The following is a 27569-nucleotide window of genomic DNA, read 5'->3' on the forward strand; positions in this document are numbered from 1 at the left end:
GCTATTCAAAGGAGGAAAAGGCTAAATAGCTCTTGGTTTGTTTCCACAATGGCATATGGTATGTTCATAGTTAGATGCGTTGAATTTGTAGTAGCAATATCACACTAAACCATCCCAACACAAAAGGGAATATGAAAGTTAGTGCAGAAAGTTTCATTACCTTGGGGCCATATGCCTAGTCTTGTGAAATGGATGATTTCAACCGGACCTCATTTTCAGGATTCCCCCCAAGACAAAGACAATGCCTTCTATGCTATTCGCCATTCTGTGCATTAGCTTCAGAAATTTCCTGCCGGATAAACCAGATCGTCTGTGTAAGTTGCAACTTGTGCGGTTGCTTTGGCAAGTTAACAACTTCACAAATTTATCAAACCAACATTTTTGTTAAAAGTGTTGCTGGCAAGTGAAAATTCTGAGATCGTTCTAAGAAATATATTAGGGCCGTGGGATAAATAAGATGTAAGGAAGGAATAACAAGAAAAATTAGGGAATGTGGGGTGCCATTGTAGTAGTATCTGTATACACTTCATTCACATAGCGGTGACTCACATAACTAAATCATGTTTCTTTAATTAAAAATTTTGTTACATAGTGTTAACTTTGGAAAACGGTTTGTAGAATTCGTCCTCAAATATGATGCAGTCTGCAGGAGAACATGGGTTGGAGGTAGGAGCGCAAATGAGTCGAACTTAGGGTCCGTTTGTTTCGGGTGAAAATGTTTTCCAAGAAAATATTTTCTTAATTTTCCGTGTTTTGGTTGCACAAAAGTTACTGAAAACATTTTCCTATGTAAAATATTTTCACTCATCTTATGGAAAACAACTTCCTTTCCAAACTTACTGAAGTTGTTTTCCGAAATGTATGCATCCCGCCTGTAGTATATTCCAAACTTACTGAAAACATCTTGTAATATGTTCTTCTTTTTTTTTAGTGTAAACAGGAGGACTCGAACCCAAGATCTCTTTCTTACACTCCCTCCCCCGTACCACCCAACCTAACCCAACCCTCCCCCTAGTATATTCAAAATAAAAAAAAAATCTCATCCTGCTCATCCTATGCTAGTAATTAATTATGTATAATAGGGACATTTTTTTCTAGAGAAACTTTCAGCAGTGAGAGTGCAAGATATATGTCACAATAAGCATTGCATGTGATTGATATTTGACACTAAATGGCCAGCAATTTGTTTATTGCTTAAGGAGATATTTTTTGTTCATATATACATTTCTCCAAGATTTTTTAAAGTTAAACAATGAGATAAATTTTCTTATTTTGCATGGGAAGAAGTATGTAGTTATAATGTGTAGAAAGTAAAGATAGAGATAAAAGTGAAAATATTTCAAAAGTTAAACAAACACCAGAAAAATGAAGTAAGAAAATATTTTTAATAAGCTAACCAAACACCTGAAAATGATGAAAGGGAAATGATTTTCATGAAAAATTACTTCCACGGAAAATATTTTCCCAAGGAAAACATTTTACTTCCAACCAAACAGACCCTTAATCGAGTAGTTTGCAAGTTTATTCGGTCAAAACTCGAATTCGATCTTGCGTTGATCGAGTTCGAGCTCAAGTTCAAATAGCTCAAATTGTTTGATGTCAAGCTCAACTTTAATATGTAATATTTGAAAGTTTGTTGAAGTTAATCGAACTTCACATCTATATATATATATATATATATATATATATATATTTAAAAAAAAAATTGTTAGTGTGAAATATTTATCTTGTCCCTAATTTAAGATTATATAAAATATAAACTTATATGAGTTAAACTTGATTAGACTTGATTAAGCTCAATTGAACTTGATATAATCAAGTCTGAGTTCGAAGTGAGACAAAACAAGATTGAATTCAAACTCGAGTTCAATTCAAAGTTGAAGTCAAATTTTTTATTCATGTTCAACTAGACTGATTACAAGCCCTAATCGAAGGTGAATCATAGAACGCCAAACGCTGTTAAACTTATGGACCGATCGTATGTTTCATCCCTCAGAACGTTCGCTTGAAAGATCCAAACTTGCTTCTTTGGGCCAGAAACAGTCGCTTGTTGGGACATATCTATGTGAATGGAGGATGATAGTCTAATGTGAATTTGTTGGTTTTGGACCAACAAGTGTCTGCAACCAAAACATAATTGTTCAAATAATTGTTCAAAATAAATTCAATCACAAAATGGACAAAGATGATCTTACCTAAATCACATATAAAAAAATTATTTTTTTGGGCAATAAAATATGTAAAGAAAAGAGTGGGGAGGGTTAGATTGGATTTTTTTGGAGAGGGATGGATTGGATGGTGCGAGATATGAAATGTTAAAAAAAAAGGATTGTATATTAAAAAAAAAAAAAAAGTAAAGAAAAGGATGAGCTACATAGAGAGTTGTTTGAAAGGAGGAATAGGTTGGATGATGCAAAAGAGCAAGTGTAATCGAGAGATTTAGGAAGCTGTTAAATGATTCCATTCATCAATTTCTTTGTTATCCTTCATCTATTTTAGCTCTCAAATTCACTCCCAACTAATAAAAAGTGTCAACATTTGATCTTTGAATGTATTGGATTAGTCAAATTTCGCCCCTTCAATCCATTAGCTTTAATGGTGTAAATGAAAGAAATGATCAAAATATGATCATTTTTTTTAATTGTTGAGAGGTAAATTTGAAACTTGAAATAGATAAGGGGTACAAGATTGAAAATTAAATATTTTTGAAACTTCCTAAATAGTTACCTAACCAAAAAGAATTTTTTTTTTTAAAAACGTCTCTCAAACCGCCCCCTTTGTTACCCCAAAATTTGGAAACACGTCATCCGCCCAATCACCGCTCCACGTGTAGTTTTGATACGCAAAATAACGGCCCAAAATCCAAATGGCCAAATTTATTACGTCACTCATTCCTCCAATTTCCGGCTTACAAATACTGAGCCTTCTTTCAACAATCCATTTAGTAATTAATCCATACAGGTAATTTATTTTCAGATCTACCCTACCTTCAATTAAAACTCCTAGAAATTAATTAAAAACTTACCCCAATTCGGTTCTTCTTCCCTCCCTCAATTAAATTGGATTACAAAAATATTACTCCCGAGTCTATATCCTTTCTCAGCTCTTTCCCCCCAAATCAATCACAGAATATTCGTTAATAATAATCGTACAAGTGTAAGCATCCTTTCTCTTTTGATAAGCTAGCAGAATTAGAAAGAAAGGAAAAAAAAATCATACTGCTATTGCTTGTGGGTATTTTTTAGTAGGAATTTATTTGGGGATATGTGGAGTTCAATCGCTAATTTGAAGGAAAATCTCAATAAAATAGCTTCGGATGTTCACCACGACGACGAGGAGATTTCCGGATATAGTTCCCCTGATCGGCAAGTTAATTCAATGTCCGATCGAAGATTTTCGCACAATTTTGCCAATTCAATCTCACCACCACCGACACATTCTCCCATTGCCAACGGCTTCGATTCCCCCTATCATTCTCAGGTTCTTATCTCTCTGTGGAATGCAAAATTGTATGATTTTGAAATTTAGGGTTCCCTCCCTTGAGAAAAAGAAATAAGTATGCAATGTTCTTAAATTGTTTGATTTGGTTGTTTGGATGATAGGATTAACTCGGAAATTAACTTGATGCGGAATATTTGGTGCAATATTTTTATGGTACACTGCAAATTGTTGTTATCATGTTAATTGACTTCGTATAGTGGGTTATATCAATGCTTCCAACTGGTGATTTTTGTGATGGATGTCCATGCAAGAATTAGTTTGTGAGGCTGCAATGTGGTTTGGCTGCCTGATATAGTTGATGCTAAAGGTGGCTTAGAATTTTCCACTAGTTGTAGGAGGAGAATGGAACCTAGTGAAATGTAGGGTCAGTAGGCTCAGTAAGTTCGTTCTTGCTATAAACAGATGGTGGTTTAATTCATTAATCCAATGGATCACGTACACAAAGTTCATAATTAAGCCGTTAGACTGCAGTAGAGAGAAAATGACTTGACTGAAGGGAGATTTGCATTCTATAATATGCAAGTTAGAGAAGAATTGAGGGTGAAAGGAAAGTTTGATGCTATCTTGTGAGGATGGTCTCCTTGAGTGTGCTGTAAATGGAAGATATTATGTTTATGTATAAAGGAACATTGATTGTCTAATTTTCATTTTTATTTTAACTGCAAAATTCAACCTTTTGTGAATTCAATATGCAGTACTTAGTAGTTGGGTGATGGAACTCTGTTGCTGAGAATGGATACCTAATTCAAACTGATTGGGACAATATGTCATAACAGCGTGAACCTCATAGAATAACATGACTTCATATCCTGAAACTCCTTGGAATTTGTTTTATATCATCAAATTAATTCTCCACTTTCAAATTTACTGTCCCACTCATGATGCAGTTTCAATAAGACAAACTGACCCCATATAAGCTTCCATGCCCGTTGCATTTGCTGAGCCAATAATTCTGTAACTTGTTATGTGAATTAACCTGAGAAGCTTTTTAAGCAACATTGGGTATTAAATGCAGTTTACCATTTGGAGCTCTCTTGCTTATATCTTTTCAGGAATGTTTCTTTCATGCTTGCACTTCACATTTTTTGCATCCTAGGTGCTACTGAGTAACATCTTATAGCTTCAGGTTAATTCTTGCTTCCAAATGTTGATACCTTCTTCCAAACCACTGTTAACCTTATTTTGACATTGGAGGCAGATTATAGAGCCTCTCTTTTATCTGGTGGGGATATATGAACATGTTCATGTTATTATTTAAGAATTGCTTGTATTTTTTGGGATACAATAAGATGACTGGAAACAATTCATTGACTCGAAAAATGTTTCTTCTTTTTCCTATTGTTAAATCAGATTGAACAGTGTCAAGCAGAAATTAAGAGACTTCGGGAATCTGAAGCAGAAATCAAAGCATTGTCCGTTAATTATGCTGCATTGCTGAGGGAGAAAGAGGTCATAATGTTGCTTGATACTTTGTCTTTATACGATTTACATTCTTTACTCTAAAACCTCCTATCTTGTCCTTCCCACCCCAGTCCCTAACTTCTTCCCAGCATAGAGGAAAAAAAAAAGACTCGAGTTAAAATGTTAATTTTTGCACTGTAAAGGGATTCACGGCAACCTCAGTACAGTCATCTGCAGTGATTTTAATGTCCATTTATTAGAATGTTTAAGGCAGCAAATTTGGTTCAATTGTTCAACCTTCTTGTTCTGGTATGTGGTTCTTTCAGATGGTAGGCTTTAAAATAACCTTAGAGGTTTGTGGGGAGTTTGACTTTGAATTTGAAATTGAAGGCTCAATCAAGGCAATTTCCCATGACCTTGCTGTAGTATTTTCCTTAATCTGATTTTTGAAGATTCTGTTTCTTTAAAAAGAATATGGTACTTTGAGGTCACTTGGGCTTTGCTCTTTCTCTTTTCTCTTTATTCTTTATCATTTGTTTGCAGTCCCGGTTCCTTGTGTTTGAAACATTTGATATTCATTACCCCAAACTATTTTGCATCTTTTGTATTTGGAGTTAATGATCTTCATATACCAATATTTGATGGTTTGATGCTTCATGGTCCTTCATGGTTTGCATTCTAGTTGTGGGCTTTGTCTAGTAGGGGGTTTCTAAGTTATGTTACTTTGATTCCAAGTATCATAATTTTGGAAATCTAATGTACACGTGCTTTCTGTTGTTACGTCTAAAAGATCTCATCTGACAGGATCAAATTTTGAGGCTGAATGAGGAAAATGGGACATTGAAGCAAAATCTCCATGCAACAAATGCTGCTCTAAGTTCATCTAGAACCACCAAGGTAAGTGTTGATACCCAGAGGAAATGTATAGTAGGACATAGTCGAATAATGCAATATCCAAAAGGTGCAAACTTGTAAAATTATGTATCTGAACCTTTATTTTTTCTTGGTCAACTGGGACTCAGTGATGTTGGTGTAACAACTCATTGTTTCCATTAACAAGACGAATGAAGTCATTTTTCCAGCTTTATTAGAGAATTATGGTGGTTTCCATGGTAATGTGTGAAATCTAGTAATCTACTAGTTTGGCAGTATTTCAAAGAGCTAGATGCTAAACATGTATAAAATTGTTCATGCCGGAAACTTGTATGAAATTATGCAAGACTGAATACCTTGAATGTATAGATTTTTATTGTTCACTTTGTCAGTTGATGCACTTGACAGTGGAATTGTTGGTCCTCCCACCCCTACAGATATGGAGATCTTGTAACTTTATTTTGTTTCAAAGGAGCAATATTTTTTATATGTATCTCTAGGTTTTAACTGCTGCTCTTAATTAGTTGACATTTACTACATTGAATCAGCAGTCTGTTCATGCCATTTTTTTTAATCTTATTCCTTTTATTCAGTTTATACCTATCATTGTCCTTTGGTTTTTTGTGTAAAAAGATGTCAAGAGGAACTTCTTACCTGCCATTGGTAGACTGATCTTGTTTTCAAATCTTTAGGGAAGTAGTGACCAGTCACCCAATCGCCAGAGTAAAAGTATGGTGAAAAATCGTGCAGTTGGAAGCATATCACAGAATGGTAGTATGCCTAAACAGGATGGACAAAGCAATGGAATTGGAGGTGCTGATAAGGTATGAGCCATACCATGTAACCCAAATGAACTTTTAACAACTTTTGCCAATTTTCTGTTCCACTATCCTCCTTGTCATTGTTTTTGGCTTTCTAAGAAGAATTATAGTTGAACCTGCCGTGTATACTTACTGGAGCTGAGCTCTTGATAAGTTTGTCTACTAGACATACTTGTCCTTTCTTACATGATTGAAATCTCATTGTTCAAATATTTCTCTTTGCATTTCTGCCCTTCATTTTTGGTAATGAATAAACTTGATAACAGATGTATACATGCTTCTAGGAGCTCATAGATTTGCTGGAAGAGAAAAACAGGGCTTTGGCAGCATTTCAAGCAAGTCGTGAATCAGAAGTAGAGCAATTGGGGATGGAACTGGATAGAGAACGTAGCAATTCAGAAAATATGAAAGTAAGATTAGAAGGTATGCCCAGATTTTTAGCAAATACAAATATAGTTATGGTACTATATTGTCAACTTGAATAAGTGATTTGATAATTCTTGTTCTTAGAGGAACAGAAGTTGAGTGGATCTTTTCAGCTGGAATTGAACTCATTAAAAGTGGAGAAGGATAAAGTGAGTTCTATATGTTTCTTTTTTCTGTTTTAATTTCTGTTCTTTTTAAGCTGTATTTGTGCCTGATGGCAGTTCATATATTTCTTTTACTGGAATGTTATTGCATGCACATAGTTCATTCTGTTGTTTAGCGTACACCATAATGTAAACTCCTTTATGAAAGGTGATCTATTCTTGTAATCTAATTTGAAGTTCCCTAGGGAGGTTTATGCTGCTCTGTGTGTGTGTGTGTGTGTGTTTGTCTGAGAATATACCTTGTATTTAATCAGAAGTGCAATGGAAGGCTGGACTGTGGTGACAAGCCACCACTCTACCATAGACTTGCAGTTTTCATTTCCCATTGTCTTCTTGATGTCTTCTCCAAGATTGCAACATCAATAAGGATCCGCTTGCTTCTTTTAATGTGTGAGATTTACTCCTATTTTCTTTCACAGTTGGCCTCAGAGATGACAAAAGTTCGCGATGAGTTGAGCCAAAAGATATCTGAAATTAGAAGATTACAAATGGAATTGCACAGAAGAGACAATGATGAAACTGAAAACATGGTGGAGAGTTTGAAAAGAACAATTTCAGACCTAGAGAAAGAAAATAGAGATCTTAAGGTTGCATTATTCTCTTAATTGCTTGAAAAAGATACTCTACTCGGTTGATTATCTTCATTCTACTTGGTTGTTTTGGATCTCATTCTTTCTATGATGTTCATCTTTCCATTTAGATTAAGAAGGATGAACTTCTGGCTGACCTGGAAGCAAGAAGGGATACTTCAGCATACAAACATCAGAGTGAGGTGCATTCATTTCAACTTTAGTAGTAAACTAGTAACCTCTTTGCTTGCAATCTAATAGTTTCTTTCTTCCCTATGCTTCTTTTGATTTATTCTAAGCTAATTATGCTCGTCTAAAAGGTACAGTCATCAGAAGGTTTACCTGGGATGGAAGAAATGAAGGTAAGTTTCCAAAAGCTGGAGAAGGATTTGAAGGAAACATGCCAAGAGAGGGAAAAAGCACTGCAACAACTTAACCGTCTTAAGCAGCACTTACTAGACAAGGTTACAATATGTAATTTTAGGCAGCCACTACCATTTTGTGCAGTACTTTTCTTACTTCTCTAATGTGGAAATTTTTGTTCTGCTCTAATTATTTATAGGTCTGGTTGATTCCTTTTTATCAGATCCAAGTTTATGAGTTTCTTCTTTCATTTGGTGTTCATTGCTTAGACACTTAAAGACTACGATATGGCTTTATCGGCAGTTATCATGCTTTATTGTTTTGGCAGCTTGAAATAACTACTTGCCACAACTACTTATTGCATACTTCAAATGGTTGGTGAACTAAATATTCATATATGCAGGCAAATGTGATTATGAAACTGTTCTTTTGTTTCAGGAATCAGAGGAGGCTGAAAAGATGGATGAGGATGGCAAGGTTATTGAAGAACTACGAGCAAGTAATGATTATCAAAAGTCTCAGATATTGCATTTGGAAAAATCTTTGAAGGTGGCTCTTATGAGTCAAGAAGAACTTAAAGTGTTGTATGAAAATGAAATTAAGAAGTCTAAGGAAACTATTGATGAGCTAAATAGGAAACTGCGCAGTTGTATGAGCATGATTGAGACCAAGAATGCTGAAGTACTTAACCTGCAAACTGCTCTTGGCCAGTATTATGCTGAAATTGAAGCTAAGGTAAACTAATGGGCTTCCTTGGAGATGCATAGAAGATCAGAAAGAGATGTGCCCTTTTATATTCTGAAAGTAAACCTATTAATAGCTAGGGGTCGAGAATAAAAGGATATGATTTCCTAGTTTCGCTAGTGTTGTGTTTCTCTGTCATAGCTTGCTTGTTTCTTTATGTTCAGGAACGCCTGGGAGAGGATTTAACTGCAGCAAAAGAAGAATCAGCTAGACTTTCTGGGCTTTTAAAGGTTCTTTTGCTTTTCCCTTTGATTAGTTTGAGATTTCATTTCTATATCTTCTGCTAAAACTGGATCACTTGTCCTCTCCTACCTTACAGGTTTGTTGTGTCTTTCAAGCTCGTGTGAATCTTTATGCTACTGTCTTATTTCTGTGACTCTCTGGAAATTTATGAATTTGAAACAAGTTCTCAAATGAATTTTATTTGACATGGCCACCTGAACCCTCTCTCCTTTCCCCTTTTGTTTGAAGACAAAAAAAAGTGAAGTTTTATATCTGAAAGTGTCCATGTCTTGCCAGGAGGCTTATCAACAAGCAGATACATTAAGGGGGGAAAAGGAAGAATTGGTTGCTAATCTTTCAAAAACTGAAAGGATGCTTGCTGAAGGGAAGAACAGAGTCTATAAGCTTGAGGAAGATAATGAGAAATTACGTCGTGCCCTTGAGCATAGTATGACAAGGCTGAATAGGATGTCCGTGGACTCTGATTTTCTTGTTGATAGGTTATACTTTGACCCTAATTCTAATTCATTTGAATCTAGATATATAGTAGAGCTATTTCTTAAATTCTTTCGTTTGAGGTGTTTAATTCTTTGACCAGGCATGTAATCTACCTGTGGTGGAGTAACGAATCCCAACTCAATTTGTTGCTTGCGTTAGTAGATTTTTGCCCTTTTCTTAGAATATTGGTTTTCAGATTAAATAAATCAGGAGACCATGTTCTTTCTTTATCTGCAAGGGAATTCCCTCTTCGGTTCTATTACCATGAGAAAATGCCAACTTCTCAAGTCCACAAATTGTCCTTTCTTTTGATTGTTCTACCTTCTATAGAATTTAGAATGAATGGTGTGCTCTGGATCATGATCCTTGTCAACCCTTTACTAGTTTTTCAAACTGGGCAGAGTGTAATTTGAGATTTGCTCATTCACATCTTATTTGCATGTTTGGTACCTCTGTTTGCTTACTCAAGTATATATGTGTATTCATCATAATGCCAATTTCACTATCAAGCCAGATCTTCCAATCATTCAACTACTGGCTCATCTTGCAGATTATAAAACTCATGGGACCAACTATTAAAATAATCTTGGCGGCAATTGATGCATAGACTGCTTAATGATTTCTCTGCCAATTCTATTACTTTTTTTTTCTGACAAGTGGCACCTTTGACAGGCGGATTGTAATCAAACTATTGGTGACCTACTTCCAGAGAAACCACAGCAGAGAGGTATGATATTTCAAATACAAGATAATAGCAAATGCCAGCTGGGATTTGAATTTTGAAACACTATCTGGATCTCAGTTTGTGAATTAATAAAGCAACTATTGGAAATATAAGCTATTAAGTTGGATTTCTTCTCGAGTTGTTTGGATCAGATTTTTATGCTCTTTGTAGTAAAAAATCATAGATCTTGGAGCCAAATAAGAGCCTTGACTAGATTGCGAGACAACCAATAGCTGTGACTCATTGTCATGGTCACAAATTGTGATCACTGCTCTAATTACTCACAGGTTTTGGATCTAATGGTCCGCATGCTGGGATTTTCTGATGAAGACAAGCAGAGAATAGGCATTGCTCAGCAAGGAGCAGGTAAAGGTGTTGTTCGAGGTGTCTTGGGATTCCCTGGACGTCTAGTAGGTGGCATTCTTGGCAGTAGCTCGTCTGAAGCTTCATCAAACATGAGATCTGATGACCAGGTAAGTTTGTTCCTTTTGCCCGAGCACAAGAAAATAATAATCATATGGGTGTTTGTGTTTTTGCATCTGGTCTTTACTGATGGTCATCTTGGACTCATGGCTTAGATAACTGCCACGGTTAGCTGGTATGTTGTTTCCCTACCCCATGCAGAAGATTTATATTTGCTTTTGATAATTATGATGTTGACTTTTTATGCGACGCCAAGTCCAAGGCCAAGGTCTTTCTTGAGTTATTGTTATTCACCAATTTAAGTTAATGTTGGGACGGATTTCTGCATTTTGTATTACTTGGAATTTGGATCTTTTTTCTAGAAACTAATTTTATTGGGTGCTGGGTCCCACAATTCGAGTCTTAGGCTGCTAATCAGGTTCTAATGGGACAAACAAGCATAATTGCCCATCATAGTCCGATATCTTTCATTTTTTATTTTATTTTCAACCAAATCAGTTTTCTTAGTGCTAGAGCTTCTGTTTCTGAATACATTCCTTTGCATGTCTGGATTCCCATCACATATGATGTCTCTCTCCAAGTTCTAGTTTTCTGATCTGGGTTACTCGTTTGCTTGCTGGAATACATCCAGTCTTTTACAGACTTGTGGGTTGATTTTCTTCTCAAGGAGACTGAAGAGAGAGAAAAAAGAGAATCAGCTGCTGCATCCAAGGAGAATCAAACCAATGGGAGTCCAAGTTCGTCAAATAATGCACCTTTATCGAATCAAACAGCTGGTGCTGCAACTGCTATTCCAAATTTTGGTAGATCAAGTATTCCCCAAGATCAAAATTTTACCACCACACCACCTCGCGGAACCATCCTGCAGTCTGAAAGTACCAATTCTGAGTTCTCGACAGTACCTCTTTCCATATCTGAACCCGGCACTCAGACTTCAAGATTGCTTCCAAGATACTCGTAACCTGCTATCGTAATATTGATGAAAGGTACAAATTCTCAGTTTTCTTCCATGTATCCTTTTTTGTAGTCATTGCAATTGGTTCATTCTATCATTCTATTCTTTTACCCCATTATACATGTGAAGCGGGTGCAGTATTTTGTGATGTGTGTAGGCCGTGCATGTAAATGAACAATATCTCAAGAATGATTTCAAAGTGAAAATTGCCAACACTTGCGATACACCACACTCTTGGATCATCACTAGACATGACCATGATATCCTCCGTTTGTTTTTTCCGGAATTATCCCGTCTCCTTCCCGCTCAATAGAGGGTGCTGTCAGACGTCTAAGCTGACAAAGTTAAGCGGATTTACTTAGAGTCTGGTAGCCGTCGCACTGCCGCCTACCTGAAAATCCTTTGCTTGGAAACCAAAAAATAACTAAACCAAAAACGAGCATTTGGTTGGCGTCACTGGGTAAAATTATTTCTTCCTAAAACTTGCCCAAGAGAAAAGTGTACGCAAGGATGGAAGGTTGGATCCATCGGATAGGAAGAGGGATCGACGCTAGCTCGTTCAATTGGTCCTCCGTTTGGATCGATTATATCGAGCAGCGACCGGGGCACTGGACTCTCCCGAGTCTTGGAACTGTGTGATCCCAATCCGGCCAAATAGAAGAATCGGGAAGTGTGTGTCTGTATTACACCCAAATCTTAAAAAAAAATGAGCCCTTCGCAAAGAACAAACATTGACGAAGGGTTGTTAACATCTTCACGAGGGCTGCGGCACCAAATTTTCAACATAAAAAACAACTCAGGCAAAACCTATACATGTTAATTCCACAATCCACATCGCACGCGTTCGACAATTATATTCCCGCACAAATGCCCAGTATTCCAGGAGCTTGAAAGACAAACAAGGGTTCCAAAATTCTGAGTGCGAATGTCTAGTGACTAAAGTAACCACCATCTATCGAGCTTACTGCTGCTACAAGTAGGGTATCCATCAAAAAAAAAAAAATGCAGCTAACCCATCAGATCAGTAAATTCTTCCCAAGCCACAAGCCACAGGCTCCGAGCCGGGGATAAAACTAGCACGCTTTAAGAAAGCAGAGAAAATAAAGCTACTCTTGAGAAACCACAGCTGATATCTGGTACCAAAGATGAGTGAATCACCACAATTATGCTCTCTTTTTGTCCTTCGAAGGTCCCCTTGGAATTTTGCTCAGAACTTTTTCATCAAAAACTGCATACTTCTTCCTGATCTCAATCATTGCCTTCTGAGCAAATGAGTCTATCTTATCCTCATACTTCTCATAGAGTACAGGTAAGGTGTGAAGCAAGACAAAAGCTGTTCATTGACAACAAATACATCACCCCAGTTAAAGAATTGGACAAACATCAACTTCAAAAATGTGCAAGACCAAAAAAAAAAAAAAAAACAGAGTAAGGGCACATATTCCGTTGTACTCACTGATGTAGAACAGTGTCAAGAAATTGCAGTAACTACCAAGAATTGAGAAGAACCACAATCCAGAGACAACCTGGCCCAACCAAAAAACAAAATTTCTCCTTATGAGTATCAATAGTCCGCAGATCATGTAGAGAGATTTGCAGAATGAGAAAAACCTCCCTCATGATAAAAAGCTTAAACATGACATGCGTTTATTGCAGTACATGGTGGTGTAGCTTATTTAAAATTGGGACACCGCTCAACAGGCATTACTCAATTAATATTTTCATGAATTCTTACACACGCATAACACGCAAAAGAAGCATATGTTAAAATCCAATGATCCAGCAATTTCACAGTATGACAAATAGCTTACAGCCAAAAACTTCTTCAGGTCTCTCCCAGACGCAATTTCACGCAACAAAGCAAGAGCGCGGTTAATCTCAAACCTAACAGCAGCAGCAACCTGACGGAATGGCTCCTCTGAAAGGCGAACTTCTGGAATACGTGGGGGAGACCTGTTAAAAAAACCAGGCAAGCTCAGTTAATAAGAAAGGTAATGAACCAGGTAAAACATTAATCATTTGAAGGGAATAATCTCACTTGTTAATGAAAGTTGTTGCATTTGACCACAAGAACAGAATTGCTAGTGCGAGAATCAGAATGTGGCAGACCAGAGTAAGTAGGTGGTACTCAAGTAGTTCAAAAAGGACCCAAACAGCGGTAGCTCCTCCAAGGACTGCAGCAGAAATCTTTTTATTCCTCCACAAGAAAACATCAGCAGCTACACCAAAGTACGCAAAACCAATCAATTCTCATACATAGATGATGTCATAAGCATGCTAAAATTCCTGCATATGCAAATGGCTTTTGGCTACGCAGGACACATGACAACAACCGGGAGGCGACTTTTCACCTCTATTTAACTTCGAACCTCCCCATTTCTCACTCTAATACTGCAGCAAACATAATCCTTACACTATATATTACCCAACTGTTAAATTTCTCTCAAACATCAGATATTCTGTTCTAGTTGGCAATAAATATAACCCCAATCGACTAAAATAGGTACCACTTTTCACCCAAAAAATAAATAAATAAGAGACAGGATCTTTCTTTTATTCAACAAAACCAGTAAATGGATTATATAACCATGCTTAGACGGTTTATATTTTCAAGAAGACAGAATATTTCATTTTTTTTAACTATGCATCTTAGATCCTTAAGCATTAATTTATAGGAATTAATAAACTAAAAAGAAAAGAGTTAAAGGCAGTAGATACAGTCATGTATTCCCAAAAAAAAGATCCCTACCGTCTGGAAAAGAAGAAAAAACTACTTGCAAACTCCCAAATAAACTAGAAAGTTTAACACCAAAAAAAAAAAATTACAAGAAACAGATTCAGCAGTGTATTAGGTGGTAACCGTACGTTTGCCTCCACCGAAAACCTGGTGAACCGGTTTCTCCCTTCCGAACAGCCTGGAAATCTTATCCTTCACCGAAGTCGGAGAAGATGCCGGCTTCGATTTCACCTTCTTCTCAGAGTCCGACTCCGACGACGCGGATGACGACGAATCATGGTCTCCGTGAACCTTCTCCGCTGGTTTCTCAATCAAAGTCTCTTCTTTCTTGTCCAAATCCTCCGCGTGATCAGCCATTTCAGGTATCCAAAAACCCTTGCTCTTCAAAATTTATTTTATTTATATTTATTTTTTTGGAAACACTCTACTTCAAAACGAAAATTGCAACGAAAAAGGAAACTTGGGAAGTGGGGAAGTGCTGAGCCTTTTGGTTTATATAGATGGGGTGGCTCGGATCGGTCCGAAGCTTAGGTCCGGAGGATTTCGAAATGAAAGAAAAAGGTTTGGGTAGTGGGGTTTATCGAGGAGATTAACGGCGTCAGGGGGGTTTTGACGTCCATGGACTCTTTTTTCTTTTTTTTCCTTTTTTTCCTTTCAAAAAAGAAACAAAAACTTTTTTCCGTCTCTAGGGCTTGGAAATGATACATTTTTCATTTTTAACGAAGAATTATGAACCTATCAATTCTAGATTCGAACTGCACATTTTACCTACTTTTGTTGATGAATTACGGTTCAAATTGAAATGTTAAGCACTTTTATTTTTATAACGAGAAATAGTTTTCATTGTATATTTTCCAGTTTTGACTTAGAATTTTTTTTTTTTTGGTATCAAATCAAGATTGAGTTGCTGTAAATTATTTGATGGAAAAAGACTAGTGTTCTCTCGGTAATATTTGTTAAAATTGAGCTTCCTTTGCAATCTTTGGCTTTCTTAAATACACTATAATAGAGGGTTAAGAAGAAATGAGCTAATTTTATGTGCATTTCTTCCTTCAAAAGAAGTACATGTACTTTTCATTGTGACTTATATTTCTAATTAGCACCTCGAAATTAGCATTCGATTTAGTTATGAGTTTTTCGTGTAAAAAAAAAATATGCTCAATAACATATCATGCTTTTAAAATGTAGAAGGCCGGAGGTTAACAATTAAGATTGAACTCCAATAATTAGACATCTCAAGTTTAAATTTTATTTTTCTTCGTTATTTCTTAAATTTCATTTCTTTCTTATTATATAAAAGGAAGAAGAAGAAGAAGAAAACGAATGTTAGAAGTCAGTACTGTGTATTTTATGAAATAAAACAAAATTATTTATTAACATACAACCATTGATGAAATTTTCTTCTTATGTAAAAATACATAAACGAAACTTTGGCCAGGCTGAGGTTGAGGGATGGGACTTGGGAGCGATGCTATTTGGACTATTTGTTTTACTTTTTAAATTTCACCTCTCCCTTGTTAAAAGGAAAAAAAAAAAAACGGAAGAAGCCAATTTATGAAATGCAAGGGACTAAACAAAAACTGTAACGTACAACCATTTATGAAATTTTCCAAACGTGGAAATGAGTACATAATTGAACTCTTGCGTGGGGGTGGGGGCGGCGCTATTTGGACTGTCTATCGAGCAAGGAATGGCTTGCTATAATAAGGTTGCTTTATGCGAGAGGGGGGGGGGCACCGACCGGGTAAGATAGAGGACACGTGTCGATCTGATGCTGGGATGAGGACATCTTACTTTATAGGCTTTGGCGGTACAGATAGGATTTTAACAGACCCAAGTCAAGTGGAATGAATTTCTTCTTCACTTGCATTTTTTTAATGTGGATTAGTTGAGAATAATTTCTGGAGCTGCGAGAACGATCGCGCAATAAATCACAAGAAGTTGATAAGCTAACAGAAGTATAATAATTAAACTGTTGTCCAATAAAATTAAGAGTTTTCTCTCATTTTTCGAACCTTTGATTTGAATTCAATAAATTGTTTGAGTGACTTTTTCCTTTATCAATTTTGCTTTGGACATAAAAATCTGTCTGCTTTGGACGCAAGAAAGCAGTAGGGCCTTGAATTTCGGCGTGTTAACAACTTGAATGCGTGATTGGGTCAAATTTGCAGGCTGTGTTGTTGGGCTTCAGCACATGCCCATTACGAGAACTAGAGGAGCCTTTGACGACAAAAAAAAAAGGAGAACACATATATTATTTATTGGGACCGAATGTATTGAAATTTCAGTATCCCACCATGTCCAATTGCAGCTTGGAAAGATTACTTTGTAATTTCAATTTTTTTGACTTTTCGTTCCTAATTAGTATATATATATATATTATATACACTGATAGTATATATATTTTCACCGTTTAATTAATTTGAATTTAAATTTTAAATTTTACATATGTATCATGCATTCAATCATGATAGTGTATACACTGTTAATATATACATGAAAGCTATTGTTCCAAGATAAGAAAGGAAGCACACAAAATATAAAAATGAAACAGAAGAAACAGAAATTACTAGGCAACTTTCATTTCATTTCATTTCTTTTCTTTTTCCCCCATGAATGCAGATACTTTTCTTAAAGAATAGTACTATCAAGATGTAAAGGATCTACCATGGACCAAGCTTCATTATTTTCATAACGATCCCTCAGATCCAGTTGGAAAGGAAACAAAAGCTTGTTGGAAAGTTACATGCATCATTCCTTGGGCATATTACAGCTTGGATATCTACAAAAAGAAAACCCATAATGCCTGCTAAAATGCAAGTCAAACAGACGCTCTGTTGAAATTGGTAGTGAAATGTGCCGACAATCAAGTCTGGACACAGAAAACTTATGTCGTCGAATATTCTGGCAAAATCATGCCCCAAACGAATGCAATTGCAAGAGAAAAGCCCACTATGAACATCCTATTTTCTGACCCTGTTTCTTGAAAAACACAGCAAAGCAGCCATTTGCACCACAACGCTATATGCATTCATTTATTCCAGGGATCGCTACCACATTCCAGGGATCATATTATTTGTTTGGATGGAGTATTATTCGAAATATTATTTAGAATCATTATTTTAGCACTTTTTTTTTCTGTACTAATCACAGGTGTTCGCATCCGTTTTACGGTTTACGATTAATCCTGTTCGAAGCCGCGTCGGGCCCCTTGTAGAGGGAAGCTCTGCCAACGTTGTTTTTTCCATCCCCATGCATTTCGAACCTGAGATCTCATGGTTAAGGGATGCAAGTCCCTTCCATTTGCACCAACATCCGTTGGTAATTACTTTAGCGCTTTTTGTGATATGATATATGTTAAATAAAAAGATGGTTGGAAATATAAAAAGGTAGGTTGAAAAATGTGTTTATAATGCAAGCGAAATATTATTTGAAAAAAATGAGATATCCAGAATGGCAGCTCATGAAATGCTTTCCATTGCATTATGCTGTTGGCACTAGAACTTCTCGTGAACCGATTAAATTTAGATTGGTAAGAATTTTGCCAAGAAACAATGCCAATGCAGTCCTCCTTGTATTTTGTTCTATGAGTATATGGCGTGACAAATCAAGGTATGATCTTATTCTCTCCCACTCTTCACATACTCAACTGCTATCAGACCTCTTCTGTCAAAGATATTTCACGGGAATAGCAGTTTAAAAGATAAAACGCATTACCTATACTTTGACAAATTTAGCAGCTTTGAGGTTGGACAAAATGATCAGAATGGCCTAGGTAGTTTCTCTAGGACAGCAGAGAAGAAAACCTCCTGATCATGTCTGTCGAGCTTTGGGACTATAATCCACCTATGCTTCTTGTGCCTTAGCATCTTAAAAGCTTAGTTATTCAGGTCCTCCTCCAAACAGAAGAAGCTATCAATCCATAGAACTACCCCTGGCCTCAAAACTCTGTCCCAATCATGTAGTACAAAATCCAGCAGCACGAAATCAATCCATCCATCAAGAAACATTGTTGTGTGAATCAAATCTAAAGTATTATCAAAGAAGGGAAGCCTCTGATTAATGGTCAAGTAAAGAGGGATCAATCCACGGAGAGCAATCATTTCATTGAAGGGTGCCCCAAGATTAATTGTTGCAGAAACTATTGTGACATTAAATTCCCTCACTCTTGCGGCAAATGTACCTGTACCAACACTAAAATCAAGTCCAATCCTGATTTCTCCTGGCATCAACTCAAGCACTTCAGGGATCGTAAAATCTGCTGTCAGGTTGAAAGCCGGATCCTGATATGAGGGTTTAATCCACCGGAACATCTCATGATGAGTAAGGCTAAAACAGTCTGCGCACTTGAAGAAACCTTTACCAGTGGAATTCTGAGCCAGGCAAGCAAAGTTCTTGCATTTATATTTACTCCAACGGACATTTCGATCATCGCGAAGCGTCCACAAGGACTGATCAATTGGATATGGTTTACCATATAACTTAGGAGCTGTAGCAAAGCATCTCCTCCTTTGTAAGGGATCACAACCATGAACCATCAACTTCTGAGCCAATTTCCAATCATCATTGCAAATTTCACCAACGTCATAGTCCATGTACTCTTCAAGATCTCTCTTCATGGCAAAACAAGCATGGCCAATGCTGGTGAATGTGCCATTAGCCCCTATGAAATTCTGCTTTCTGAGTCTGTTAGGTTTGATCCTCACGTACTTTCGAATTTCTTCTATCACAAAGAAGTCAGCTAGTTCATCATGTTGTTCTTTTCGTCCTGAGCCTGACACGGGATGCACTACTTTGTAATTGCCATCTTGATCATGAGCCTCATAATTGGCAGACATAGACATCTTAACTGACTCAACAAGACCCAAAATATCAGCAAGAAAGACGGCATATCCTGTTGGAGACGGTGATTCATGAGTCAATTCTTTCATACTGTCAATTTCTTGTTGAACTTTTTGAGTAAGAGTGGCTAAGGTTGCCTTGATCTCATTTTCATAATTACTAGAAGTTTTGGGGTTGTTGCACTTGCAGAAGGTACTAGAGATTACCGAAGGTCTAAGAGAACAGAAATTTGACAAGGTAGCAATACAAATCAGTACCTAGTACCATAATAAACCTGTGTGAACCTCTCCATGCCCTGAATTTTCCTTTGATATTTATTTTGAGCATCTGGCTTGCCAGGGGAAAGAAGAACAGATAGAAGATTACAAATTTTAATTTCTGAATAAAGAGTGGAACTTTTTGAGTTCTTCTGAAGATAGATGGACACGAGCACTCGAACTTTCCAAAATGAGATTGCAGATACTAAAAGTTTTGATGCGAACTCCACATCAAAATTCACAAGCCGAACTTTCCTGTGAAGCAGGACTTGACGCTAGAAAAAAGCGAAAAAGGGTTGCAAGTTTGGGGTTGATAGTGGTGGACTGGATTGTGTCTGACTCGGATTATCTGCCATAGAATGAAGAAATTGAGATGATCATCTTGAGATTGGAGACCGCATGTTCCACTTCCTTACAATCCAACACACTTTCAGTTTCAGGGATAGATTTTCTAGGCCCTCCAACTACAATGTTAAAATGCTTCATCATGATAGTTTGATGATGTCTCTTTTTGACTTGTACTCAATTAAAGAAGTCCGCAATTTCAAGTAGCAAAAGACAAAAGAAGGCTTGAGCAAGTGCTAGCTGATGATGCTAGCATAAAATAAAGCTTGGCTTGGATGAACCAACGCTTTAAATAATTTGGTAAAAACCAGTTGCTTTCAGCTAAAGTTACATAGCAGATCCGACTATGCAGTTTATTTATGACCTCGTACTATTATTTAGCTCAGTGAACTCCTCCAACTGTTCCTTCAAAAAAAAAAAAACCTCCTCCAACTGTAGCCAAATGAGTTCCTGAAAATTGGGAGACAATTCAATACATCCGATCGAACTGTTTTAACAGCCTTTGCTCAGCATATCCCTACACACCTTAGAACCTACTGACCTGTTACAAACTAACCATGCCCCTCATCGAATCTCTCTCTAGTTGGGCTCAATGCCCCTGAACTGTTTGCTTGCAAATGCTATCTTAGAAAAAAGATTAAGAAAAGAAGAAAAAGTAGCAGCTCCTCGTAACCCGAATTAGTCAGCAGAGCAGTGAGGTACAACTTGGGATTGATTTAGAATCTTCCTGATGCTGTAGGTGGGGGATTAGATTATTGGATTGGATGCCAATAGGAAGCGAAAAGTGAAAAGCAAGTAAAGTTGGTCAATTTGTAACTAACGTATCAAAAGTGTCCAGGAACATGTTCTTCTCTTCCCCCTAGAAGGAACAGTAGCAGAATTCTAACGTTGATGGCCACAAAGAAAATAGATGGGCACCATCACCATGTTAGAATAAGAATAATGGAGAATTGGAGTGCGCATTGAAAGGGCGAATGAAGAAAATGGAATAATGCTGCACAATCAATCAAAATGAGACAATTAAAACGGAAGGGAAGGGAGAGATTGTAAGCAGGCGATTCTCGAAAATTTTACAGTTCGTAGTGCTACTGCTGCTAGAGAACAAGATAAATATCAGGCATGAATCACATCAATTCCCCCTAGCAGCTTGATTTATCCCAAAGGGTTGCATTGCATCAGAATCACCTACAAACTCTCTGCAAACCTGAATTTTTTGCAATCCAATAGTACTGTATTCCCAACTCTGCATTTTACATCGACCTAAAACAAAAATCCAATTCTCCTTCCCTCTCGAGAAGGAAATTACAAAAAGCGAAAAAAAAAAAAAAAAAAGGAAGAACCGCTGGCATCAGCAATTGAACAACCCACCCAGGTAAGCAAAAGGCACAAGAGTCAAGAAAATGGCGCGTGATCACGACCTCCTCCGTCCGCCGGAATATTGGGAAAGTGGGACCACCTCCGACAACGGCGTAGAGAGGGGCGTCGGGAGCGGGGAGTTCCGGCAAACGGGGCACGAGGCGTTGAGCTTAAGCCACGCGTCAATACAAGTGACGTGAAAATAATGCTTACAGTCGGGTAACAACCTTAACATCTCCGATTCCTTATAATCACACAAGCATATCGAGCACACCGGATCATTCCCCGCACAAAAACTCGCGTTTATTTTGGAAAAATGGAATTTCGGGTAGGAATTAATAACGGCCTGGTCCAGTCCAACGACGGCGTTTTCGGAGGAGGAAACTTCGTCGTCGTTTTCATCCTCGGTTACGAAGATTATACGGGGGAGGTAGATGCTGGTCTCGTTGGGGTTATTACTGGGATTATGGCGGCCGGACTGGGAGTCAAAACGACGGCGACGGCGAGCGGCGGCGGAGCGACAGCAGATGTAAGAGGCGAGGAGGACGGTGGAGAGGAGGACCAGGAAGCCGAAAGCGATGGCGATGGCGTAGCCGAGGCCGACGCCGCCGAGTTTCTCGGCGAGAGAGGTCTTGGTGGTAGGGGCTAGAGGTGGTGAAAGCGACAGTGGTAATGGCCGTAGGGGTGGTGGTGGTGGGGTGGACATTGGGAGAAGAGGGGTTGAAGGGTGGGGGAATGGTCCATTTGAATTGAAAGAAAGAAAGAGAAAGGGGAAAATTGGGGGATTGGGTTAAGTGAGAGGGGAGTGAGGGGGATGGGGTGGGTGCTGCATTTAATACTTGGGGTGTTTGAGGGGGCTCTGCTCTGCTGGGGCGAGAATGGAAGTTCGGAAAACGGAGGAGGTCATTTAATGGCCAACATGGTGGGGATGATGGCGATCACTTTCCTGCCTTTTTTTGGCTACTGCTTCTTTTTGGAATTTTCGGAATTTGAGCCAAAACCCTCAAAGTCTCCGCTCCACTCCACTCTTCTTCTTTCTCTTTGGTTGGAGTCCAAAAAAACTCACATAATTTCTCGAGTCCTTTCTTTCAAATTGACTCTCTCTCTCTCTTTTTTTTTGGGTCGTTTCAATTTTCTCATACAGTGCAGTAGTATTACTGATTAGAGGGCCATTTAAATTGAGCCTACAATTATTTATACAGCACAAATAGACGGTAAGAGAGAAGGTCAAAACATAAATAAATTTGGATAGCAAGTAGCAAGTAGGAGTAGGACAGCTTGCTTGAAAATGGATAGTGATTTAACATACGAAATATGTAAGATCACGAGATTAAATGTATTTTGATAAGATAAGAAAGTAGGACAAGTAGTCATATATTTTTATCTGCTGTTTTTTTCTCCCTCCCCTTTATCTCATAAATTTCATGAGCATTACTAGTTGAAAAATGTATAAGGATAATTTGAATAGCAAGTAGGGGTATTCAAGATGCACCAAAATTGTTTTTACCAAAATTTGCGAGCATATTGGAGAACATAGTGCCACGTCTGTTTTTGGTACACAAAAAAAAAATGAAAGAGGATTAATACTTCCGTGAGCAACCGTTAATATATATTTCAGATGTATTAGATTTTTGGAAAGATAAGATTAATTGAGAAAGTGTATAAATGTAAGTAGACCCGTCGATCGGGCCATTTGAGCTGGATTTTAATTTGTTCAGTCTCGGCTCATACAGTTAGTACCACTTTCGAATTTCGTGTTGATAAATGTGAAACTCATATTTCACTCACAAAATATTCGGATTGTGAGCCCAATTTGGATTTAGTCCAAACTCATTTATTGATAACATCCATATGATCACAACATTATAACTATACACGAACTAATAAAAGTTTATTAAAAAAATATAAAAATCAATAATTTTTCAACAATAATATATCCAATATAGTTCAAGGTATATGTAATAAAACATGATCAACCCAAAATGAATGGAGGAGCATTCAATACTATGATTTTTTTTTCTCTTTTGGTATATTCTTCTCTTGAAATTGATCGAGGATTGTTTGCTTGTAAGTCCTAACCATATGAAATTGTATAGCCTTCTAAAAGACTCTTGATTTTACACAATTTCCCCTTGTGATCCGCTAAAAGAATTATAAAAAGAAAAAAGTGCAGGCGCTTAGTTCTGCCCTAATTGATCTTCCATGCAATCTTGGGCGTGAAAAGTTTTATAACTGTGACTGGCAAAGCTGAACGACTATTTCAAGTCTTTGAGTGACACATATTAAAAAGAGTTTTCTAACGAGTGCCTAATTGGATATTTATTAATATATTTAAATCATATCTAATTTATAATATAGATGCCCGCTAATCATTATTATCTTTCATTACATTTTAACACGTTTTCTAATTATAATTATTATTTTCCTTACATTTATACACCTTTTCTAAATATTTATATATGGTGGCATACGTATGAGTACTTGAGTGGTACTGGTATTGCTAGTTAGCCAACAGTTTGGCATTGTATTTATACCCCCCCCCCCTCCCCCAAAAACACCTCCCATAAAAAAAAAAAAAAAAAAAAAAAAAAAAAAAAAAAGGCAGTTGTGTCACAGTTGTTTAGCTTCCTTTAAGTTTCGTCCTTTTCAAACAAATATGTTAGGCATTCACTGCCAGATGCAAACTCGCTTTAAAACTAAACCGACCATTTTGGTGTTAATTTACACAAGTTGGATGCTAGAGACATCTTGGCTCCTCTGCCAACATAAAATAGATGCATTCCCTCCTCCCATGATCCAAATGTATTAGTGTTTCAATAGGAAATTATTTAAAATAATAATTATATTAATTTTTTATAATATAATATATATATGATATAAAAATAATTAAAAATACTTTTATAATACAAATAAAATAATTTGTTTATCTTTTTTTTTTTTCAGAAACGATAACAATTGTATAACCTATCTTATCCTAGACTATAAGGGAGGGAGAGCATAAAGAGCCTTGTGTCAGGGACTAGCAGATATACAGATCTTATTAGATTAAAGAGGTGTTTTTTAGCTGTAAGTGAGATTTGAACTCCCTCCATCTACAGCCCAAGAAGGGACTGAGCCAAGCTCGGTGGTTAAATAATTTGTGCATCCAAACGCACGTTTCATTTCATGAATAAAACTCTGGTCAAGCTGTCAATTTGTAGCTCTTTTATCTTTTACCTGCTACCATGTTTAATGTTCCCCAAAAGTTCTTCATACAGTCATTTCCAGTCAAATTTCCAAGATTGATGTGCAATAATGACAAAAGTAAAATTTCTTTGACCAAGGGCTGGCTTACAACCACGGTGCCAAGTTCTTCTTCTATCGTTTGGAGCAGTCAAGCCTTTAACACAAACAGTTTCGTTTAACACGACTAAGCACCAGCCTTCCTTTCTTCACAAATCATAATCAGACTACTTTCTTCGAGCTTGTAATTCACTCCACGATTGATCCTTCTCAATAGCTGCAGGGAACACTCATGTCATGAAGACGTATTTTAACTTTCAAGACAGATTCAAGCTTACTGCTATAGAACAACCCACCCACCGCCACCACCACCACCACCACATCCTGAGTTGGAGACACAAACCATATATAAATATATAAATATATATATATAATAAGCTAAAAAAAAGACTATTGAGGTGGGAACAAATTAATTACGAGAGTACATTGCTAAACAAGACAAAAGAAGTGAGCTAAATTTCATCTTTGTTTGCGCTTTGATTGGTCAAAAAACACAGTTTAAACAGCCGATCTTCCCAATCTGGAAGCTAGTTTTCGATTTAATGTCTACGTCTAACGAAAGAGGACAACCGCATTCCATGCAAGAGCATCTGATTACTGATGCATGATGATTCAAAATAACTTTTATTTAAGTCTCCAGTTTCAATATTCAATTGCTTCGTTCAACGTGCATGGACAGACAGTTGACTGCATTTTGCATTAGCAACGCCTCCGGAAAACAAGAAAACTAGTTTAATTATTCAAGTTGACCAATTACGCAGGAATATATATATATATATATTTATTTATGCATTTTATATAGGAGGATGCAATTTATTACGGGAAGAGTGCTTAATTTATCATCTTTTTTTTGGCGGAAATAAAAAGTTTATGCTAGCTAGCTACTTAAATTATTTTGATAAACTATCATAAATTTTTAGCAGAATTTACGTCCAAACATATACAGATACAATAAATTTGAAAAATAGATACTTCAAATCTATCAAGTGAATAAAAAAAAATTACACTGACTGAAGAGCTTCAAAAAAGGAAAAAACTCAAAAGTCAAATAAAACACTTGCACCCCCAAGTGACATATTTTCATATTTCTGACTGCTAGATGTGCTAATTAACTGTTTCAAACTCAATATATTATCAAATGCTAAAGAAAACCCGCATTAGGAATCCCTAATAGAGAAAACTCTCACTAGATAAGATAACTATAGGAGAGGAGCAAACTCCCACTAAATCGTAGGAGAGAAAAAAAAATAATAATAAAGGAGGAAGAGTAGAATTTAGGATAAGAAAGTTATGCTGCTGCTTTAATTGCATTATTGTTCTCTAACACAAAAGGAAATATTCTTTTTAGTAATGAAGAATCTAAATAAATAAAGGTTTGACTAATCTTGTTGATGTTTTGATTCTCAAAGGTAAAGCACATAAATTAGCCAAAAAAATTGAAAAAATCACACGAGAAAACTTTAGTCCCTTGGAGACGGAGGACAAATGGACTTGTCTCTTGGGCCTTTTTGTTAGGATATTCTAATACGGGTTTAGCTTTGGATCCCCATTGATACAAGACACTGGCTCTAAGATGGCCCAATTGGTCACATTTCAATATTCAACTCAACTGAAGTTAAAAGTTATTCGTTGAATGATGAACTCAACCAAGTACTATCAAATTGAAGAGCGACTGTATAGAAATAGAGAATTTCATTCTGCTCCAATTGTTCAAACTTCAAACTCGATCGGCGCACCAAGTATAACGGCAAGAGCCCTCAAGGTGATCAAGTATTGTAATTACTTCCACAGTTCAGGGAGTAAAATGTCATTGACCCCTTTGTCATTGAAGAAGGAAAAAAGCCATCGACCCCGTCGAAAGTATTCTTGTTGACCATGAAGAGTTTGTGTAGGATTACACCGTGAAGGGCTCTTCTTCTTGATCAAGTAGGGTATACACCGGAGGGAGGGAGGGAGGGAGTGGATGGTTCGGGGATGCTCCGGGAAAGGGAATGTTGATGAGAATTCAAGATGCATAATCAAGTTGGACAAATCATAGAGCGGGCGGAACATATCAGATGAATTAAAAAAGGAAAAAAAAAATGAAGACGTAATTGTAAAGAAACTAGGCCTGATTCTGATCATACTGCACAACTCAAATTACAAAATGCAAATTACTGATCCCTAAATTGAACCGGTCACGACAGGGACACTTTATAATTAATTAGTAAAACTACACTCGATCGTTTGAGCAACCCTTTTTGAAGTCAGTTGCAGTTCCATTTTCAACTCTCGCATCAGGCCAATAGACCCTTTGGATTTGATAGCACACACTCACCAACAAAAACAAATAAATATATGGTAGGGATGTATTATCAAAAGACAGTAATAATAACTGCTGGAATACTACTATTTTATTTTGTTCAAAACTTCATAATTCACATGATTACCGAGAATACGACTCCAAAGTCATATTATTTGGTCACTATCAAGGCTTTGCTTGAATAGCAATTTTTTAAAGAAAAATTATTACGTCTTTCGTGAATATATTTTCTAATCACTTTTTTACTTTATATATATCAAATCGTTACAGTATTTTTTCTACAAAAAATCCAGAAAAATGTAATCCAAACAGAGCAAAGTGTGGTGCTATTGTTATACTCCATATTTCACATGATATATATAGTTGCTGGTCACAATAAATGACATAAAATTGCGGCAGAAAAAGCAAGCTAGCCACGATTGGATTACCATTTGGTCTGTTGGAGGATTAGCAAGTCACAATAAAAATGTCTTTGATGAAGAAGAAGTTTCAGTTGAAGAGTTCATCGCATTTACCTAGCTCGAAGAAACAAATTAAAATAGGTAATGATGAAACCCCTCCAAAGTCCAAAATCTAACCCCACAAAAATAGGGCAGATGCCAAAGGTCTCATATATATGCTGCCGTCATGTCCATTTTCTGCATTTCGTTCTCAAATTCCCATCAACATGAGCATGGTTCACACTGGTTGGTTTGTGGTTCATCAAGATTGTTTTTGGTCATTGATCAGTGATATGTAGGTACAATCAGATTCAGGTAGGCTCC

The 27569-nt window shown here is 36.8% G+C and overlaps 4 protein-coding genes across 5 annotated transcripts; 1 reads left to right on the forward strand and 3 right to left on the reverse strand.

Moving 5' to 3' along the window:
* Positions 1 to 2995: 2995 nt before the first annotated feature.
* On the forward strand, positions 2996 to 11913 carry LOC113763345 (golgin candidate 3). 2 transcript variants are annotated; one of them, XM_027307115.1, is made up of 15 exons: positions 2996 to 3480; positions 4852 to 4950; positions 5707 to 5799; positions 6468 to 6599; positions 6881 to 7019; positions 7107 to 7171; positions 7606 to 7773; positions 7887 to 7958; positions 8076 to 8219; positions 8557 to 8853; positions 9027 to 9092; positions 9382 to 9584; positions 10255 to 10309; positions 10594 to 10779; positions 11361 to 11913. In XM_027307115.1, exons 1-15 carry the CDS (start codon positions 3265 to 3267, stop codon positions 11688 to 11690), a joined length of 2265 nt encoding a protein of 754 aa, XP_027162916.1. In that variant the 5' UTR covers positions 2996 to 3264; the 3' UTR covers positions 11691 to 11913. The 2 variants fall into 2 exon arrangements, with proteins under 2 accessions (XP_027162916.1, XP_027162917.1); XM_027307116.1 differs by having other exon boundaries at positions 8082 to 8219.
* A 567-nt stretch (positions 11914 to 12480) lies between these two features.
* LOC113761147 (reticulon-like protein B1) lies at positions 12481 to 14898 on the reverse strand. Its single transcript, XM_027304006.1, has 5 exons — positions 14550 to 14898; positions 13723 to 13903; positions 13496 to 13637; positions 13141 to 13210; positions 12481 to 13017 (listed from the first exon to the last, which is right to left on the reverse strand). The coding sequence occupies exons 1-5, from the start codon at positions 14776 to 14778 to the stop codon at positions 12848 to 12850; spliced, it is 792 nt and encodes a 263-aa protein (XP_027159807.1). The 5' UTR covers positions 14779 to 14898; the 3' UTR covers positions 12481 to 12847.
* Positions 14899 to 18182: 3284 nt separating this feature from the next.
* LOC113759258 lies at positions 18183 to 19555 on the reverse strand. Its single transcript, XM_027301825.1, is given in 2 exon segments — positions 18183 to 19476; positions 19521 to 19555. Coding segments are annotated over 2 exon segments (1329 nt in total).
* A 1461-nt stretch (positions 19556 to 21016) lies between these two features.
* LOC113762319 (RING-H2 finger protein ATL67) lies at positions 21017 to 22251 on the reverse strand. The gene has a single exon (XM_027305713.1). It carries the CDS (start codon positions 21925 to 21927, stop codon positions 21277 to 21279), a length of 651 nt encoding a protein of 216 aa, XP_027161514.1. The 5' UTR covers positions 21928 to 22251; the 3' UTR covers positions 21017 to 21276.
* Positions 22252 to 27569: the final 5318 nt, after the last annotated feature.

The sequence above is a fragment of the Coffea eugenioides genome, chromosome 2 (assembly GCF_003713205.1).
Source record: "Coffea eugenioides isolate CCC68of chromosome 2, Ceug_1.0, whole genome shotgun sequence".
NCBI classification, from domain to species: domain Eukaryota; kingdom Viridiplantae; phylum Streptophyta; class Magnoliopsida; order Gentianales; family Rubiaceae; genus Coffea; species Coffea eugenioides.

What these genes read in the sequence shown, in the direction of transcription:
- LOC113761147 (XM_027304006.1), bottom strand. Translation starts at nt 14,778, where the DNA reads ATGGCTGATCACGCGGAGGATTTGGACAAGAAAGAAGAGACTTTGATT. An exon ending in GCAACAACTTTCATTAACAA is followed by an intron (nt 13,638 to 13,722) that starts GTGAGATTATTC and finishes TTTTTTTAACAG; the next exon opens with GTCTCCCCCACGTATTCCAG. An exon ending in ACCTGAAGAAGTTTTTGGCT is followed by an intron (nt 13,211 to 13,495) that starts GTAAGCTATTTG and finishes TGGTTGGGCCAG; the next exon opens with GTTGTCTCTGGATTGTGGTT.
- LOC113762319 (XM_027305713.1), bottom strand. Translation starts at nt 21,927, where the DNA reads ATGTCCACCCCACCACCACCACCCCTACGGCCATTACCACTGTCGCTT.
- LOC113763345 (XM_027307115.1), top strand. Translation starts at nt 3,265, where the DNA reads ATGTGGAGTTCAATCGCTAATTTGAAGGAAAATCTCAATAAAATAGCT. An exon ending in CATACAAACATCAGAGTGAG is followed by an intron (nt 7,959 to 8,075) that starts GTGCATTCATTT and finishes CTCGTCTAAAAG; the next exon opens with GTACAGTCATCAGAAGGTTT. An exon ending in TCTGATTTTCTTGTTGATAG is followed by an intron (nt 9,585 to 10,254) that starts GTTATACTTTGA and finishes CACCTTTGACAG; the next exon opens with GCGGATTGTAATCAAACTAT.